Genomic DNA, 15,135 nt, shown 5'->3' with positions numbered 1-15,135 from the left:
GGTTGTCTACTCTGCAATGAGACTGATGAGGTATGCGGACGGCCTCAGTTAAACAGTCTATTGTAGAACAGGTACTGTTGTGTGTTTCACTAATTACATTTCAATGGTTACTGTCAAGGGTTTTATTTGCTCCAACCCTCAGGTGATTCCTTCTCACAGGTGTGGTAACAGTAGTCACGGGATCTTGAAGATTGATGAAACCTAGCAAAAGACCTAAGGTAATGTGGACCTTTACTTACTTTGTTTTCCACAAGTCAGCTGAAGGTAATTTTCTATGGTAGACTTCACTCTAATCCCTCGTCCGCCATCTGCTTCAGGGTAAACTGGCCCACAATGGCAACGGGGGATGTAGCCTTATATAAAATATACAAGCCATGAACACAAAACAAGGACAAACTACAAGCCACATAAAAGCTTATTTTTTTTACTTACATACCTTTCTAAATTCACAACGAAACCTTCTAACAAATAAAACACAATAAATTATTGGAAAACAGTAGTGAACCTTTTTTATTTAACACATTATCTGGTACATTTTTCATTATTCAATTTGTATTTTTTATTTTAACAAAACTCTATTCATCTTCAAGTGCACAACAATACAATTGGGTTAAAATACTGACGACGAATTCATATCTTGTTTTCTTTTCACTTTCAACCATCGTGGCTCTGCGTGACGTCACGCGTCGAAGGCGGAAGTTGCGTGACCAGCAGGCTGTCAGCGGAGCTGTTAGCCGAAAGCTGTTTTGAAAAAAGATAAGTGCAATTCACCGTGAAAAGCCGTCGACAACTGCAAGTGAGAGCAGCTCCCACAAGGAATATGGACGACGACGTGTTGACGACCCTCAAGCTGTTGATAATCGGGGAAAGCGGAGTCGGAAAGTCCAGGTGTGTGTGTGTCGCGCTACTAGCTAGCATCGCGTGAATGTTGACATTCTCTGACAAGTTTATTCCCCCCATTGCTTCGCAGTTGTTGCTACAGCTAGCCGCTAATGTTGTCGATGTCCCTCTTCTGCCGGCCATTGTTATCAGTCATTAGGTGACCGATGACGTCAACCTCACGTAACGTTAGTCAGTTTAGAAACTTTTCTCAGGTATTTTGTGTTCTTACAAGAGATGCTGCTGCTCAGCATCAGCTAATGATTAACGTACCATATATACTAAAGGTTTTACGAGCCTTTAAGCAACCCACAAAAAAACTATTGTACTGTATCTTATTTCAGTATGTACCTTTTCATTTCCCTAAACAGTCTCCTCCTGAGGTTCACAGAAGACACCTTCGATCCAGAGCAGCCTGCGACTATAGGTTTATGACTCACTCACATACACCGATAAAAGCCACACACAGACATAAACATGTACGACGCTTTGGATCTCTAAAAATGCTTCCTTTCTTTCTCCTTTCTTTGTCTCATCGCTGATCAGGTGTGGATTTTAAAGTAAAGACACTCTCAATAGATGGGAACAAAGCCAAACTCGCCATATGGGTAAGACTGGAGTCATCTGGTGTGTTTTTTTCTTTTATAGTTTATTTGTGTTTGGGATAAAAACATTGTGAAGTTCAGGGTTTCTCCACAAGGTGGCGCACATTGCACAGACAGAATGACTGAAGGAAGCTGAAAAAAAAGATTCAACTTTCCGCTATGAGGCTTAAAGTCTTAAACTCCACGACGAGGCCATAAACTACAGCCAAACGCCCCTCACGATTGAGGAAAACAGCTCTCAAAATACTTGGGAATACAACTAGTAAATAACTACAAATAATAACTAGTAGATACATTTGAAAAGGTTCTGTGTAATTGAAAAGTTTTTTTCTTTTTCATATAAAGTTAAAATACTAAAACCAATAATTTCCCTAAGAAAAACATCCGTAAGGATTTCTACACCAAAGGCCAATTTCCCTGCCCGAAACATTGCACATTGTCACAGTCTGAGTGGGGACGCTGGCCAGCGTACCTGTTGCTCCGAAGTTTGGAGTCAGGGATTCTTCTGCTGCCGTTGATTTAAAGTGTCTTTTTCTTTTTGCAGGACACGGCGGGGCAGGAAAGGTTTCGCACCCTGACACCCAGCTACTACCGCGGTGCACAGGGAGTTATACTTGGTAAACAGCAAAAAACATAAAGCACAATATCATGATAAACATCCCCCATCTGGTAAAAGAATCTTATCTGCTCTTTGCTTCCCGTCGCACTTACTCAAAAAGACATTATCTTATAATTGAGTTTGGATAAATACTGTGAATCGACGGTCATTGGGATGCTGCACTGTCCTGTTAAGACGTGTTGGTAATAAAAGCAAAAGATGTCATCGTACTCGGGTGAAACATTCCCACTCACTCCTTTCCTCTTTTTGATTGGTTTTGACAGTTTATGACGTCACAAAGCGCGAGACCTTCACGAAGCTTGAAAATTGGCTGAATGAACTGGAAACCTACACAACACGCAATGACCTTGTGAAGATGCTCGTTGGGAACAAAATAGATCGGGTGAGTGCTGCTAACGCCAGTTTGAGTCCTACAATACAAGCTTTAGTTGTCGCTGTCTCATCGTGACATTTCTTGGAATGCGGTCCTTAATATAAGAATATAGGCTCAAAGTTGGCCTTAATGTGAATATTGTTTTTCTACCTTCTGCTTGCATTTATTATATTAAAATATAAAAACGCATACACCAGAAATCCTGTAAGTGTTGAATAATGAAATGTGTATTCCACACGGAGTAAAATCCCATTGGATCTTTTCTCTGGTTTCAGGATGACCATGAGGTGGACAGAAATGAGGGACTGAAATTTGCTCGGAAACACTCCATGCTTTTTATTGGTAAGTGTCCAACTGAGAAATCAAAATCAAACATTCGTCTCTTAAACTAATAGAGCCAAAACATGGAACCTCCTGTGTAGCACCACTAAAAATGTGCCGTACTGTACTAGAGAGTCAGACCCTTTTTTTTTCTCCGAGACATTCCTCAGTAAGCAATGCATTTAGTTTGGTTTTGTTGCGTTCTTTTTGCTGCTTTGGCGTTTCGCGCTGAGAGATGCGGCCACTTCAAAATAACCGCGTTACGATTAAAACCTTGCAGGCTTTCACTTATCTGATTCCCGTCTGCATGTGTTCCTGATTGTCATCTCTAATCTGCCCCTCTCTGGGAAATTGTGTCAACATTTATGGAGTTTTCATTTTATTACTAAATTACGGGGTTTTTAAAAAGCGCCGGGCAGGAAGATGTCGCGGACTTAATCCACTGCGGGATGTCTTCATTCCTCTTCACTCCTTTTATATGAATTCATTTCAAACTTTCAACATCATGTTTATAAAAACGGATGGACATTTAGAAATCTTTGTCATCAGTTACTATATTACAAAAAGATAGCTGTGATTTTAAAAGTGACATGTTTTAAAAGGGGTTGTACCAGTTTTCTGTTGCTGATCTCAGTGACCCGCTCCTCCTTTGTCCAGAGGCCAGTGCGAAGACAAAGGACGGCGTCCAGTGTGCCTTCGAGGAGCTTGTGGAGAAGATCCTCCAAACTCCGGGGCTTTGGCAGAGCGAGAGCCACAGTCAGGGGGTCCGTCTGGACGACCAGGAGCAGGGCGGCAGGCGCGCATGTGGAGGATACTGTTCCGTACCCTGAAACCGGACCCAAGCAAACAAGCACTAAAGTAATAGGAACGACTACAGAGCAGGAGCAGAGAGAAAAGGGAGTCCGTCGAATGGACTCTGCTGTTTGCACACCTTTTTGGCCATCATCTGTTACTGCTTTCTGTTTAGATCATGAATGAATGAAAGGATCATGCGAAAATACCCTCTTGCCTGAGGAGGTGTAGTGTTTTAAATCGACATAACAACACCAGGCGTGCGTCATACGAGTGCACGTCTGGTTCAAATTGCACTTATTGGCAGCAGTGATTCTGTTGTGCATTAAGGCATCAGGGTAATAGAATAGCAGTGCCTAATTACATAAACCAATTTGTAGGTTACAGTACACAGCTTTACAATTTTACCCCAAATAGTTCGTTATAATCAAGACCGAAGTCCCCAGAAGAGCTCTGCTTAAACTTGTAAATGTCTAATTCTAATGTTAAAATGTTCTAGACATGCGTTTTTAAACATGCATATATAACACATCACTCGTGGTGGGAGAGGCTTGTTTTCATGTGAGTTTGAGTACTATCTGTCATAATGCACCACGGCACTGTGAATGCTACCACATAAGACCTTTCACAATGGACCCCGGTGACCCATACCACTTTATTTTTACTGTTAAAGCTTCAAAATGTAGAGAGGCTTTCAAATTAAACCATGTCCTTATTTTTGTTTTTCCTCTCCTCTCTTCTTATTTACATCAAAATATGTAAGACAAGTAGCCGCCTTGAACTTTAAGATTTCTTGCAACTAAACCCTTCTTTGTCTTTGCATGTCTCACCTGGACCATAACTTCTGCGAGCAAAAGTATGAGGTTTACAGAAGTAGGAGCTCCTGCAATAAAATCTGCTCTTTTACTCACTTTACTTCACAGCTTTCTGTTGCCTAAAAAAGCAAGTGGTTTGCACATTTAGTCTCAGCTCTGCTCTCTGAGCTGGTTTTCTTCCTGCGTTTAGCGGTTTCTGTGTGCTGCTGTGGTCCATGTGATGTCCCCGTTGGCTCATTGAGGGCATTTATCTCACATTGTAGCAGGAGAGCATTCCTAAGAGCTTCCCGAGCTTTGAGTTGTTGTGTTGTTGCAATCTGTTTGAATTCCTTTTTCTCGTTTGAAATGACCTTGTTATTCCTTAACTTCTTTCTGTTGCTTTTGCTGTGCGCCCAGTTGAATCATATTCAGCGAATTGTTAAATTGATATCTGCCTTAAGATTGAATGATATAGGCTGGAGTTACGGTGCAGTGACCGTTGTATCATTTCAAACTGAAATAAACGGAAACCTGAAGATGCCGACTAATTATTGCCTAACTGCAGTTTGAACTCCGCCGTAACGCGTCCATCTTATGAAGAAACCCGGCGAATCAAAAAGAGGATTTACAGTGGAAACGGGTGAGGTGCTCTTTCCATAATAGTTTATTGATGACTGGCCGGTTGCACATGCAAGACTGAAAACATTCTGTGAACAAAATGTAAAAAAATAAAAACGAACAAAACCCGGAGTGGAAAGAATCTTGGCAACCTTGTTTTGTAAATGATTCCCAGAGGACTGAGTGTGCTTACAAGCTGACGTTTGGTGTCAGGATGTCCCCAGATGTGGGACGCTCACCGCAGGTCCACCAGGTCTCCCTCAACTCAATTTGGTCTCTTATCTTAACAATAACATGCGTTTTTGGCAGATGACCCCATGTTGAGGTCAGACGATTCCTGAGCTGTCATTTAATATCTGACGTTATGTTTTAACATGAAAAGCCGTTGACAGTTGTGTGCCTCCATAATCATAATGTTGTTTCCTGTGATTTTGTTCCCCAGACAGACATCGGCTCATTAAAATACGTTCAGAACTTTATGAGGTTTCTTTGAAAAAAACCTGCATTAACAAGACTTTTAGGAACCATTTGTTGGACACAGTTAGATGAGAATTACCAGAAGCCTATCAACAAATACAGAAGACATGGGAGTCGGTTTTCCCAAATATGTGTTGGTTTCCTAACTATTGGAATAGTTTGATCGGGTGGAGAAAAATAGTGTTGGATCTGTAGATTTCACATTGGCTTTATTCAAATAGCTGCTGTCAAACTTCAGCATTGGATGACAATCCAGTCTCATGGAAGTTAATATAACTTACGGCAACAGACAGACAATAGGAAGACATTCAAAAAATGGCAACAACACTAGAAAATATTAAAGTTAGGTTGTTTTTTTTTCTATTTAAACTTTGATATTTCAAATCATTTTTATCAGCAATACAAAATAACTGAGGCTGCAAGGCACCCAAGCACGTGGTATCATACGGAAGGACAGAGCAGATGCTCTGATCGCATGCCTACACGCTGCTGGCGTTAACAGTCTGGACCTCGGAGATATGAGAAGACTTCTGGATGATGCGGCTGGTGGGAGCGGGCCCCGCGGCGCAGCTCTGCCTCGGAGGGACGGTGGGTCCCTCGGCGAACGTCCCGTCCGTGACAGTGGTCCTCGCGACTGAGAAGGGCCCTCGGGTGCAGCCGATCTGGTCCGCTTTGCGGCTCTGCCCCTGGGCCAGGCTGGTGAGGGCCACGGCGGCGTGGATCTCCCTCCAGCCCTGATCGCTTCCTTTGTGCTGCTGCTGCTCCCTGGGAATAATGTGAAAAATCACAAAAGGGCTCAAATCAGCCCGAGAGCAATTTTTTGAAATCCAAACCAGGATTTGTGGATTTGCTTCTCCTGAGATACAGCCAGAATGATGTGGATGAATTAGAGGTGGTGATTCAGTTTCAAGAGAGGGGATTACACAGAGTATCGTTTTTTAAGCTGGTGAAAGTTGAAAAATGCAAACAGCTGATTCGATTGCAGATGGAGCGGTTGATAATTGCACATACCTTTCGCATACAGCTGAAGCGTAGTCCACTGTGTCTGAAAAGAGAAGAAAAGGACTCACCGAAATGTAACTTTAATCACCTTACTTCATGGCATTGAAATTGCAAACCGAGAATGTTCGCAGGGCAATCAATGTTGATATTCTGACTGTATTTTAAATGATCAGCATGTGTGGGAGTATCTATGCGTGTGTGTTCATGGATTAATCTGCATCTGCATTAGTTTAGTGTGTGTGTTTTTTTTCAGTTCATGTCACGGTGTTCGCAAATAGTCTCAGGACCGGTGAGTTTGCATCACTTGCTACTTGTCCAGTGTGTCTCTCTGCATACGTTTTACAGTGCAGGAAAGGTTTCACTCACTCAAATGCACCAGTCAGCCGTTGCTCAGCTACTCTGGCCAAGACAAACGCAATGTAGTGTTTCTCTTTTTTTTTTCTCCTAAAATAAACGATATCTGCAATGTGTCATGGGCCCTGACCGTGTTTTGGGTTTTCCAAAGCTCTGCTAGCACCTATAAAGTTGATGCACCGCATGTTATTCCTTTCCAAAGAAACTTTCCCTATTCATCTCCATCTTTTTTGCCCAAGGCCTGAGCTCAAAGTGAAATCACACCAATGTGCAGGGGACTGTTTCGAAAACCTATGAACCTCATCTGTAGGAGAAGAAAGGGTCTTTCACTTAAACTACAGTTCATCTGGCATTAAAAAAATAAATAAATAGCACTATGCGGTTGTATTACAGTATATTGGATGCACACTCTGTTTGATGTCTGTGCATTTAACATATTTTCCATTTCAGTTGTGGAATATTGCCTTTTTTCATTGAAGCAAAAGAGAAGCTGGTCAGACGCAATTTTTCTTCAGAGAGAAACAGACATTAGAGGCCCAATGTGACGCACTCTCTTTCAACACTAACGGGCGACACATCCCCGTTTCTAATTTCTGTAGCCAGGCTGGAGCCAAGAGCAACTCCTTGTCGATAGTAAATCATTTTGCTGTTTTATTTTTTTTAGCTACTGAACATCCTTAAGTATCTTCCTCTATAGCTGTTTCGCTATCCTTTGCCAAGAAAGTTATTTAATGCCTCTGGTGTATTCATTACCACGAAAAAACATTGTTTTACCTCTGGTGAGTCTCAAAACTATTGCAGGAATCAGTCACTACTGAATTTAACAAGTGGTAATTAAGTTAGGCTACTAACCTTTTTTTATATTAGCCTACATAGACATTCATTTCACAGTTTATCAAACCCTATTTATTAAGAAATAAGAAATAGTTAGATATTTTAAGAAATAAAAATGTAAATGTCAACAATGTCAGATGAGATGAATGATTACACTGAATATGAATGTAGCAATTAGCCGGTTAGCTTAGATTAGCATAAAGACGGCAGCAAAACAGCGTGCCTCCCTGTTTTGAATGTACAAAGCTAAATTCACATACTGCACCTCTAATGCTAATAGTTTAATGGGTTATCTCATTTGTTTCATCTGTACAAAGACTCAAATGTCAAAACAACAACAACAAGTTGAGGGTGTTTAGCTATAAATTAGCCTAAAACAGTTAGGCTAGCCGTCGCTCCCCGATAGCACTCTTTTTACTAAGCTAATGGTAACAGACTGCTGGCTCCAGCTTTGTACTTAGTTGACAGTAATGTGGGAGAAAAATGTGTGTTTAAATGTTTACATCTCAAAGGTGTGTCGTTGGGATCAACAATGCAAAACAAAACAGCCGCGTGCAGAGAAAATATCGTTACACTGTGCTTCCGCAATGCCGATTCAACGTTACTGCATATTCACTACTAAGAGACCCCTCTCTCGATGCATGTTTTCATTTGAAAGAAAATGGGTGGAAAACCCAGCAGGGCATGTGTGCAGATACTGTACAAGTCAAAAGTTTGGACGCATTTTCTCAGTCAATTCAATGAGAAAGCGTGTCCAAACTTCTGACTGGTGCTGTATGTTTTTCGTCGCTCTGTTTCCAATAAAACACAAGTGTGGTCACATTTATGGCTCTCCAGGCTTTTAAGTGAAACACTGGAGTTGATGCGAGTACCACACTAAACGCCCTGAAATTCCTGCAGGCTACAGCGAATCGTAACATCCCTGACGTACAGGCCGCGATTCCACGGTACTTCACCGCCTTTGGTACTCGGACTGATACGTGTAAAGCGCCCTTTTGAAACGCCGTGTAGCGGCATCACTTAGTAGCCCATCAGTCGAGGTTTACGTTTGACCGTCTTCCAGGTGGCGTATAAACGTGTTAATGGTGTCATGAATCTGGCAGCTGTACTTTCCACTTCACTTTTCACAGGGGGAGTTGTACATGGTTGCAAACACCGTTAGCACGACCAGCAGGGATGCATTAAAAGTTTTCAAAAACATTTCAAGAGCGCTGATGGCCACATAGTTTATGACAACATCAAGAAACCCCCAAGAAACTCTGTAGTAAAAGTGCAATGATACTTTCAAAGGAATAGTTTCTGGGAAATACGCTTATTTTCTTTCTTGATTTGAGCCAGATCGGAAAAGACTGATACCTCTCAAATATCCGTACGCTCAGATATTCAGCTTAGCTTAGCACGAAGAAAGAAAACAAGACAAAATAACACACACTCACTCTCTAATTAGCTGTTTTGTCTGGTCCGTTCAAACCAACCGGCCACGAAGACAATAGATAGGCTCTCAATTTTAAATTTAGCATGTTCAGCATGACAGCACAATCTAAAAAAAAACAGTACATGTACCATATCACTGTTTGAATACAATAGAAGTCTGTTAAATGATGTATTACTCTTTAACCAATGTCAGGGCCAAATTGAGGTTACAATGAGTTACCTCGATACAGATCCAAAGTCTAGTCACAATATCCATTAAATATTTGTCTTGAAACTGGGACCAGAATTTAATGTTGGCCTGCAAATAATAAAAAAAAGTAACTCAAATATGAATTTTTAGATGAAATATGAAACAATATAATGTCCATTGAGATTGATTTTGAGTGGAAATCAACAATTGGCAGAAGCCGCATGCCAAAGCACACATGAGGCAGGGAAGCAAAGCTACGCGCTCTGAAGGCAACGGGGAAACCCAAATGCATATTAGTGACCTCGCTCTGGCTTGTCTCAAAAATGAGTGGCGGCTGTGACAGTTACTCTGCGAGACGTCGTCAGTGCTTTCAGACTGCTCCATTTCTAGATTTGGCTGAGGTTCCCTCTTCTCACCCTGTGAAGAATAAAGTCTCAGACGTTCTGTAATTGTCCTTGTGCCTGGAATGGGCATTTCAACTATGGCGAGAAGCTGAAGCGGAACAAATGCCACATTCTAGTATATGGAAATCATACTTGCGGTGTGAAGTGGCAGCCAGCGTGTGCTCCGTCCAATTTTAAAATGAGGGATTTCAGCGTCTGCATGAGTCTTTATTAGAAATGTTTCTAAAGGTTTTGGCTCCTAACCGTTTAACGGATTCGAGTGTTGTCGGTGTGCTGGGCTCCCTCAAGGTCCGAAAGGGCACCCAGGTGTCAAACTCCCTCCCAGATTTGTTGTAACTTTATAATCGAATCCTTCAGAGCTTCTGAGGGGGAGATTTATTAATGTACATGGAGCTCTGAGGGGCCGTGTGGAAGTTTCTGTTCGGCCTGTTCTTATTTTACTGTGCGCTGTGGTGTGTTAAATACAAACCGAGGTTGTTAAAGTGCCATTTGAATTCAACATAAACTCCAAATTAACAAGGAATATGCTGTCATGGTTCCTGTCCTATTTTCCTCTCAAAGTACCTTCTAAGATTTTGTGTTCAACGCTCCTCTCTCTTAACTAACAGTGTGACAAACACTGACATCTCTCACCCATGTGGTAGACGAAGTTGGCCTCTGTTTCGTAGGACGACCCCGGAGAGACGGCGCCCTGATCGCACTCGTTGAAGTTGAAGGACTGCGAGTGGCTACTCCTCTTGTGGGCTGAGGGGACGCTGTCGGCCTTCGCCGCCATCATGTGCCGCAGGGTGTCGTTCAGATACCGGTTCAGTAAACTGCTCTTGTACTTGGACGGAGGCGACACGCCGTCGTCACTGTTGGCGGAGTCCGCCATGGCGAGGATGCTGCCGTGCTTCTCTGTTAAGGTCTTGTGGGAAGATGACCTGCCGAAGTCCGATTGGTTGATAGGAATTTGTAAGGGACAATCTTCGCCTGCGGCACAGGAAGCAAAACTCATTTTATCGAAGAAAAGAAATTCTTTCTTTCACAGTAATTCCAAAATTAACTTCAATACACTGCAAAAGGATGCTGTAGCCTGTACCATCGGAGTCGGTGTCATCGCTGCACACACTCAGCCTCTCAGCGTTTCCCTGGATGTATTTATTGTACAGTTTGATCCTCAGCGCCCAGCTCAGATCCGGCTGTCTCACTGTGTTTTTCAGCCTTCGGCGGGCGTTAGCGAACCAGTTCGAGACCTGCACAGATGCACCTTGTTATAGAACAGCACTGGCTTTGCTTTAACCCCCAAAAAAACCAAACCAACACATCCGTGAAATCAATTTGACTTAATTCGATCCATCCATGTTTTCTCGCACAAGCTCTTCTCTCACCTGCACCAGCGTCATGTGTGAGCCCAAAGCCAGCAGGACCTTCTCCGTCTTGGTCGGGTAAGGGTTGTCCCGGTGTTTGTACAGCCAGTGTTTCAACGGTCGGGCCATGTCCTGCAGCACCTGTCTCTTGTGGCGAACTTTGACCCCGTCCAGACGAGACCTGGAGGAAGTCGCCCCGTAGATTCAGAAAGACCACCCAAAAACTCCCTTCTGTTCAGTACGAAACTTACACAAGAAAGAGGTACATAACATTTCAAAAGGATTGCAAATAACCTTGACCCCGGACGACATTTTGTCAGGTTAGAGAATTCACTTTTTTCATACCGATACACTTTTTACAGCCGCCCGTTTTGCTGTTTTAAAACATTATTTCCAACACAGACAAACAAGCCATACCCGTATCTCCTGTGCTTGGTAGGAGAACCGTCACCATTAGGGCTCTGGCATCGCAGCAGGTCTGTCTTCCGCCCGTCCGTTAAACTGCTCGGCGGCAGGTCTCCACAGTTCAGTCTGCTCCTCTCATCTGTCCTCAGGTGGTCCTCAAAATGAAGCAGAGTGTCGGACTTCATCTCAGCAACTTTGATCATGGTTGAACACACAGAGTTTTCCTTGATCAACAGGTGCATCGGTCGACTTCCAGGTGTAAACAGAAGCAGCAGGTTCCCATCCTGGATGCACCAAATGTAAAGGTAATGATAAAAAGAAAAGGGTTAAAAAAATGTTCCTTCCTCTTCTTTCTGTGCCCACGGGAGCAGTGGCTGAACAGACTGGATGATGGCAGACGCTTGTGAGAGAATGATGTCTTAAAAGTCAGAGGATGTTGTCCGGGTTTGGTTGAGTTGTGTGAGGAGAGTTCAAATAACTTGCTGCTCAGCCGCCGATTGGCTCTCCCACCATCCAATCACTTCTCTGGAGAGCTCTGCGAGGAGAAGTACAGAACGGCAGCCGTGGATCTCGGTAGCACTCCGGCTCATGAAAAATATTGCACATGAACAGAAAATTTGATTCACTAGTGACATTTTTCTCTGGTCTGTCTACAGCCTGTGCTAAGCACTCAGATTTTCTGCACAAGGCACATGAATATCTTGCGGTTTCACCAAAAATCATGTCAGCAGATATTAATGCGTGTTTTACCAGGGGACTCTGGAAATTTATGGGTGTAATTGCATGGTCGATAACAACCAGCAAAACCTCCAAACGGTGTCATGTGCCAGGCTGGGATGCCTGCTGAGATGAAGTGGATTTCACTACAAATTGTCTCATTTGTAGCTCAGAGCAGTTAACACAAACACTGGTAAATTAAATTGACCGTTTCCTATATGATCCTGTTATAATGATGCAGATTTTTTTATTCAGAATGTGAGTGAGAGTGCGCATTTGACTGTCAGAAATTTGGATCTTTTCATGCACTCTGCAGTGTGCGCAGACAAATCCGACTATACGGCTCATATTTGTCTCAATTATGGAACAAGGTCTGTAAACAATTATTCAAAAGTGGGTCTGACAGAAGCTTAGCCTTGTCATTAGTGTAACTACGTGACAACATGCTGGTACTTAACAAGTATTTGGAGACTCTGGAGTTCAACTTGAGCTCTAATCCATGCATGATCCATTCCTCTTGACATCCAAACAGTGTTATGTAAGCCTGTTTGGATATACAGCAATGAATTTGCCATGCATAATCTTAACTTGATCATAAAATTTGATTTTCCTGCCTAAAACTGAAACTTTTGAGGATTATGGCTAAATTCCGTACAGCAACCATTAAACATATGAGATGTTAGGTCTCGTTCCTGTTCGTACTGCAGATGAATTGGTGTGCAGGTTGAGTTTCAATGGATTTCAAAGCTGAAAAACACATGGACCAGAAGGATCCCCGTTAGGTGCAGTAAATTCCTGGCTCACATTCCTCAGCAGCGGTCGGAGAATGCTACATGCTATCACACACCATTTACTCCCGTCCCCCAGTGATATGTTCACCGGTTCAACTGTTGATATTAGCTGGGAACACACCTTCATTCGGCAGTCAAGAGACCTGTAAAAAGATCTGGGGAAGCACATATATCTCCTTTTGTTTGGGCAGTTTGGTAAAACTGTGTGTGCGTGTGTGTGTGTGTGTGTGTGTGTGTGTGTGTGTGTGTGTGTGTGTGTGTGTGTGTGTGTGTGTGTGTGTGTGTGTGTGTGTGTGTGTGTGTGTGTTGTGTGTAAGGGCCAAACATCTAGCAAGTGTCAGTTGGAGAAATTGATTGTGTTGTCAAGTATCCTGAGGAATTGGCTTTGCTAAATCTAGATCTTTAATTAGTTTTAGTTTAATAAAAACCTGTTGATAAACCGGACAAAGTCAGCAACTGGCTTGAACATTTAGTGACTTAAGTTCCAGATATTTGTCTCAGGATTTGGTGGAGACCAAAACAAAGCTGAAAGGTGAGGAAAGTTTGTTTATAATGTGTAATAAATAGCTAATTGTCTGTTAATACCTTCCCCGTAATCACTGTGAGATGATCAAATGTTGTATAATGAACCTTGCAGGTTTCAATGCATCGCTGTTCTTCGCTAACGTCACGGATAACGTGAAGCCAAAAGCAACAAGAAGGTTTTCTGGTGAAGTCACGCGTGTTCCGTTTCTGTTTTAATTCGTAATCAAACGAATCCTTAAATGTTTCACTCTGACTTGCCAACATGTGATTTAAAAGCTAAACCACATGTTAGCATGTCAAAGCCAACTGTGTTCTAATGATAATGAACTGAGTCAGAAATGTTAGTCTAAGTTTGCTGACATTAAGCATCATAACTTTCTGGTCGTACCGGACTAAGTAAGACTGGAGCTCAGAAAGCCTTTATTGAATTGAGCAACTTTTTATCCGTTAGAGGAAGATTGTGATGAATGTTCCATAGTCTGGCTTTAATGTGTCAATATCAGGAAATATGAACCAGTAGATGACTCCTTCAATTCGCAGGTGATGAACTAAAAACCTTTCGAATAATTAACTCCCATAAACTTCCGCCTGTGCACAACTGTGATGCTTATTTAAAAGTTATGAATATCCAATGCAAAGACAAAGACATTGTTTAAGTCAGTCATATTTATTTTCAACACATTTAAAATAAACAGTTAGGTGATTGGGCCTAATTATCCGAGACCAATTGACATCATACTTCTGCGTAATGTTTCACGTAGGAGCAGAGGTGAAAATAAAACGGCAGGTTTTCATTGGATGTCTTAAATGGCATCGTAATGATCTCAGACGGTGCCCGCGGATCCTCCGCGGTTTGGTGAAGTTACGCCGCTGCGCTTTTCCTGAGGCCCGGGAAAATCACGTCTGTTGTTTCCTGAGAGGATCGGATGCCCCTGCGACACGCGGACGCGCCCATGTGTACATCTCTACCCATCCATCTCAGACGCTGACAAGAAGCTGGCTAAGCTTAAATAAATACTTCAGGCCAAAATGGCATGCATTTTATCCCCCGGAGCCTAATTCCCAAATTATAAAGCCTCGCCATGTTTTTACAGTAGGCTTTTATGTGCGGTCGTTACTTTCTTTGCGTACGTCTGCGAAGGCCCGCGTCCCTAGAAAGCCGTTACCGTCTGCACACATCACACCGCTCCCTCTTCCTCACAAACACGACATGACAGACACATTAACACCCCTTCACACCCAATTGAGCGCGGCATCCAAAAAGGGGAGAAGGAAACACCACGAACGTTGGAGGAATGCGGCCATTAAAAAAAGAAATTGGATTAAGTAGGTTGTGTGAAGGCAAACATTTGCATGTGTCTCCAACAGGCAGCTGCGATGCTCAAACATGAGCATTTATTAATGGAGTGTCTATAATGGCGACTCTCCAATTATTCAAAACTGTCTCGAAATGACTGTCAATAAAAGTCTTCTTTACAATTTAATGTCTGTGGTGTAGATTTGCAGCACCGTGGTCATGTACACGGTCTGAAACATGCCGCTATTAAACATGCCGCTATTAAACATGCCGCTATTAAACATGCCGCTATTAAACAGCCATTTCTTCATCATCTACAGGTTTTAGATGGACTGTTATCTTGTTTGTGTCGCTA

The 15,135-nt window shown here is 42.6% G+C and overlaps 2 protein-coding genes across 2 annotated transcripts; one reads left to right on the top strand and one right to left on the bottom strand.

Moving 5' to 3' along the window:
* The first annotated feature begins 505 nt into the window (after positions 1-505).
* LOC120815778 (ras-related protein Rab-18-B) lies at positions 506-4,919 on the top strand. The gene is made up of 7 exons (XM_040170738.2): positions 506-888; positions 1,251-1,306; positions 1,426-1,487; positions 2,029-2,101; positions 2,367-2,485; positions 2,752-2,818; positions 3,455-4,919. The coding sequence occupies exons 1-7, from the start codon at positions 821-823 to the stop codon at positions 3,625-3,627; spliced, it is 618 nt and encodes a 205-aa protein (XP_040026672.1). The 5' UTR covers positions 506-820; the 3' UTR covers positions 3,628-4,919.
* Positions 4,920-5,027: 108 nt separating this feature from the next.
* On the bottom strand, positions 5,028-15,112 carry LOC120815777 (homeobox protein Mohawk). Its single transcript, XM_040170737.2, has 6 exons — positions 11,463-15,112; positions 11,067-11,226; positions 10,778-10,931; positions 10,330-10,668; positions 6,490-6,523; positions 5,028-6,243 (listed from the first exon to the last, which is right to left on the bottom strand). The coding sequence occupies exons 1-6, from the start codon at positions 11,690-11,692 to the stop codon at positions 5,958-5,960; spliced, it is 1,203 nt and encodes a 400-aa protein (XP_040026671.2). The 5' UTR covers positions 11,693-15,112; the 3' UTR covers positions 5,028-5,957.
* Between the last annotated feature and the right edge of the window lie 23 nt (positions 15,113-15,135).

This window comes from Gasterosteus aculeatus, chromosome 3, assembly GCF_964276395.1.
Source record: "Gasterosteus aculeatus chromosome 3, fGasAcu3.hap1.1, whole genome shotgun sequence".
NCBI lineage: Eukaryota > Metazoa > Chordata > Actinopteri > Perciformes > Gasterosteidae > Gasterosteus > Gasterosteus aculeatus.
The sequence above is the reverse complement of the archived record's forward strand: the minus strand, read 5'-3'. Positions and strand labels throughout refer to the sequence as shown.

Excerpts from the sequence above, each read along its gene's own strand:
- LOC120815778 (XM_040170738.2), top strand. The coding sequence starts at position 821 with ATGGACGACGACGTGTTGACGACCCTCAAGCTGTTGATAATCGGGGAA. Across the intron at positions 1,488-2,028 it reads AAGCCAAACTCGCCATATGG|GACACGGCGGGGCAGGAAAG; the intron begins GTAAGACTGGAG and ends TTCTTTTTGCAG. Across the intron at positions 2,486-2,751 it reads TTGGGAACAAAATAGATCGG|GATGACCATGAGGTGGACAG; the intron begins GTGAGTGCTGCT and ends CTCTGGTTTCAG.
- LOC120815777 (XM_040170737.2), bottom strand. The coding sequence starts at position 11,692 with ATGCACCTGTTGATCAAGGAAAACTCTGTGTGTTCAACCATGATCAAA. Across the intron at positions 10,669-10,777 it reads CGATGACACCGACTCCGATG|GCGAAGATTGTCCCTTACAA; the intron begins GTACAGGCTACA and ends CCTGTGCCGCAG. Across the intron at positions 6,524-10,329 it reads CAACTTCGTCTACCACATGG|ACACAGTGGACTACGCTTCA; the intron begins GTGAGAGATGTC and ends TTCTCTTTTCAG.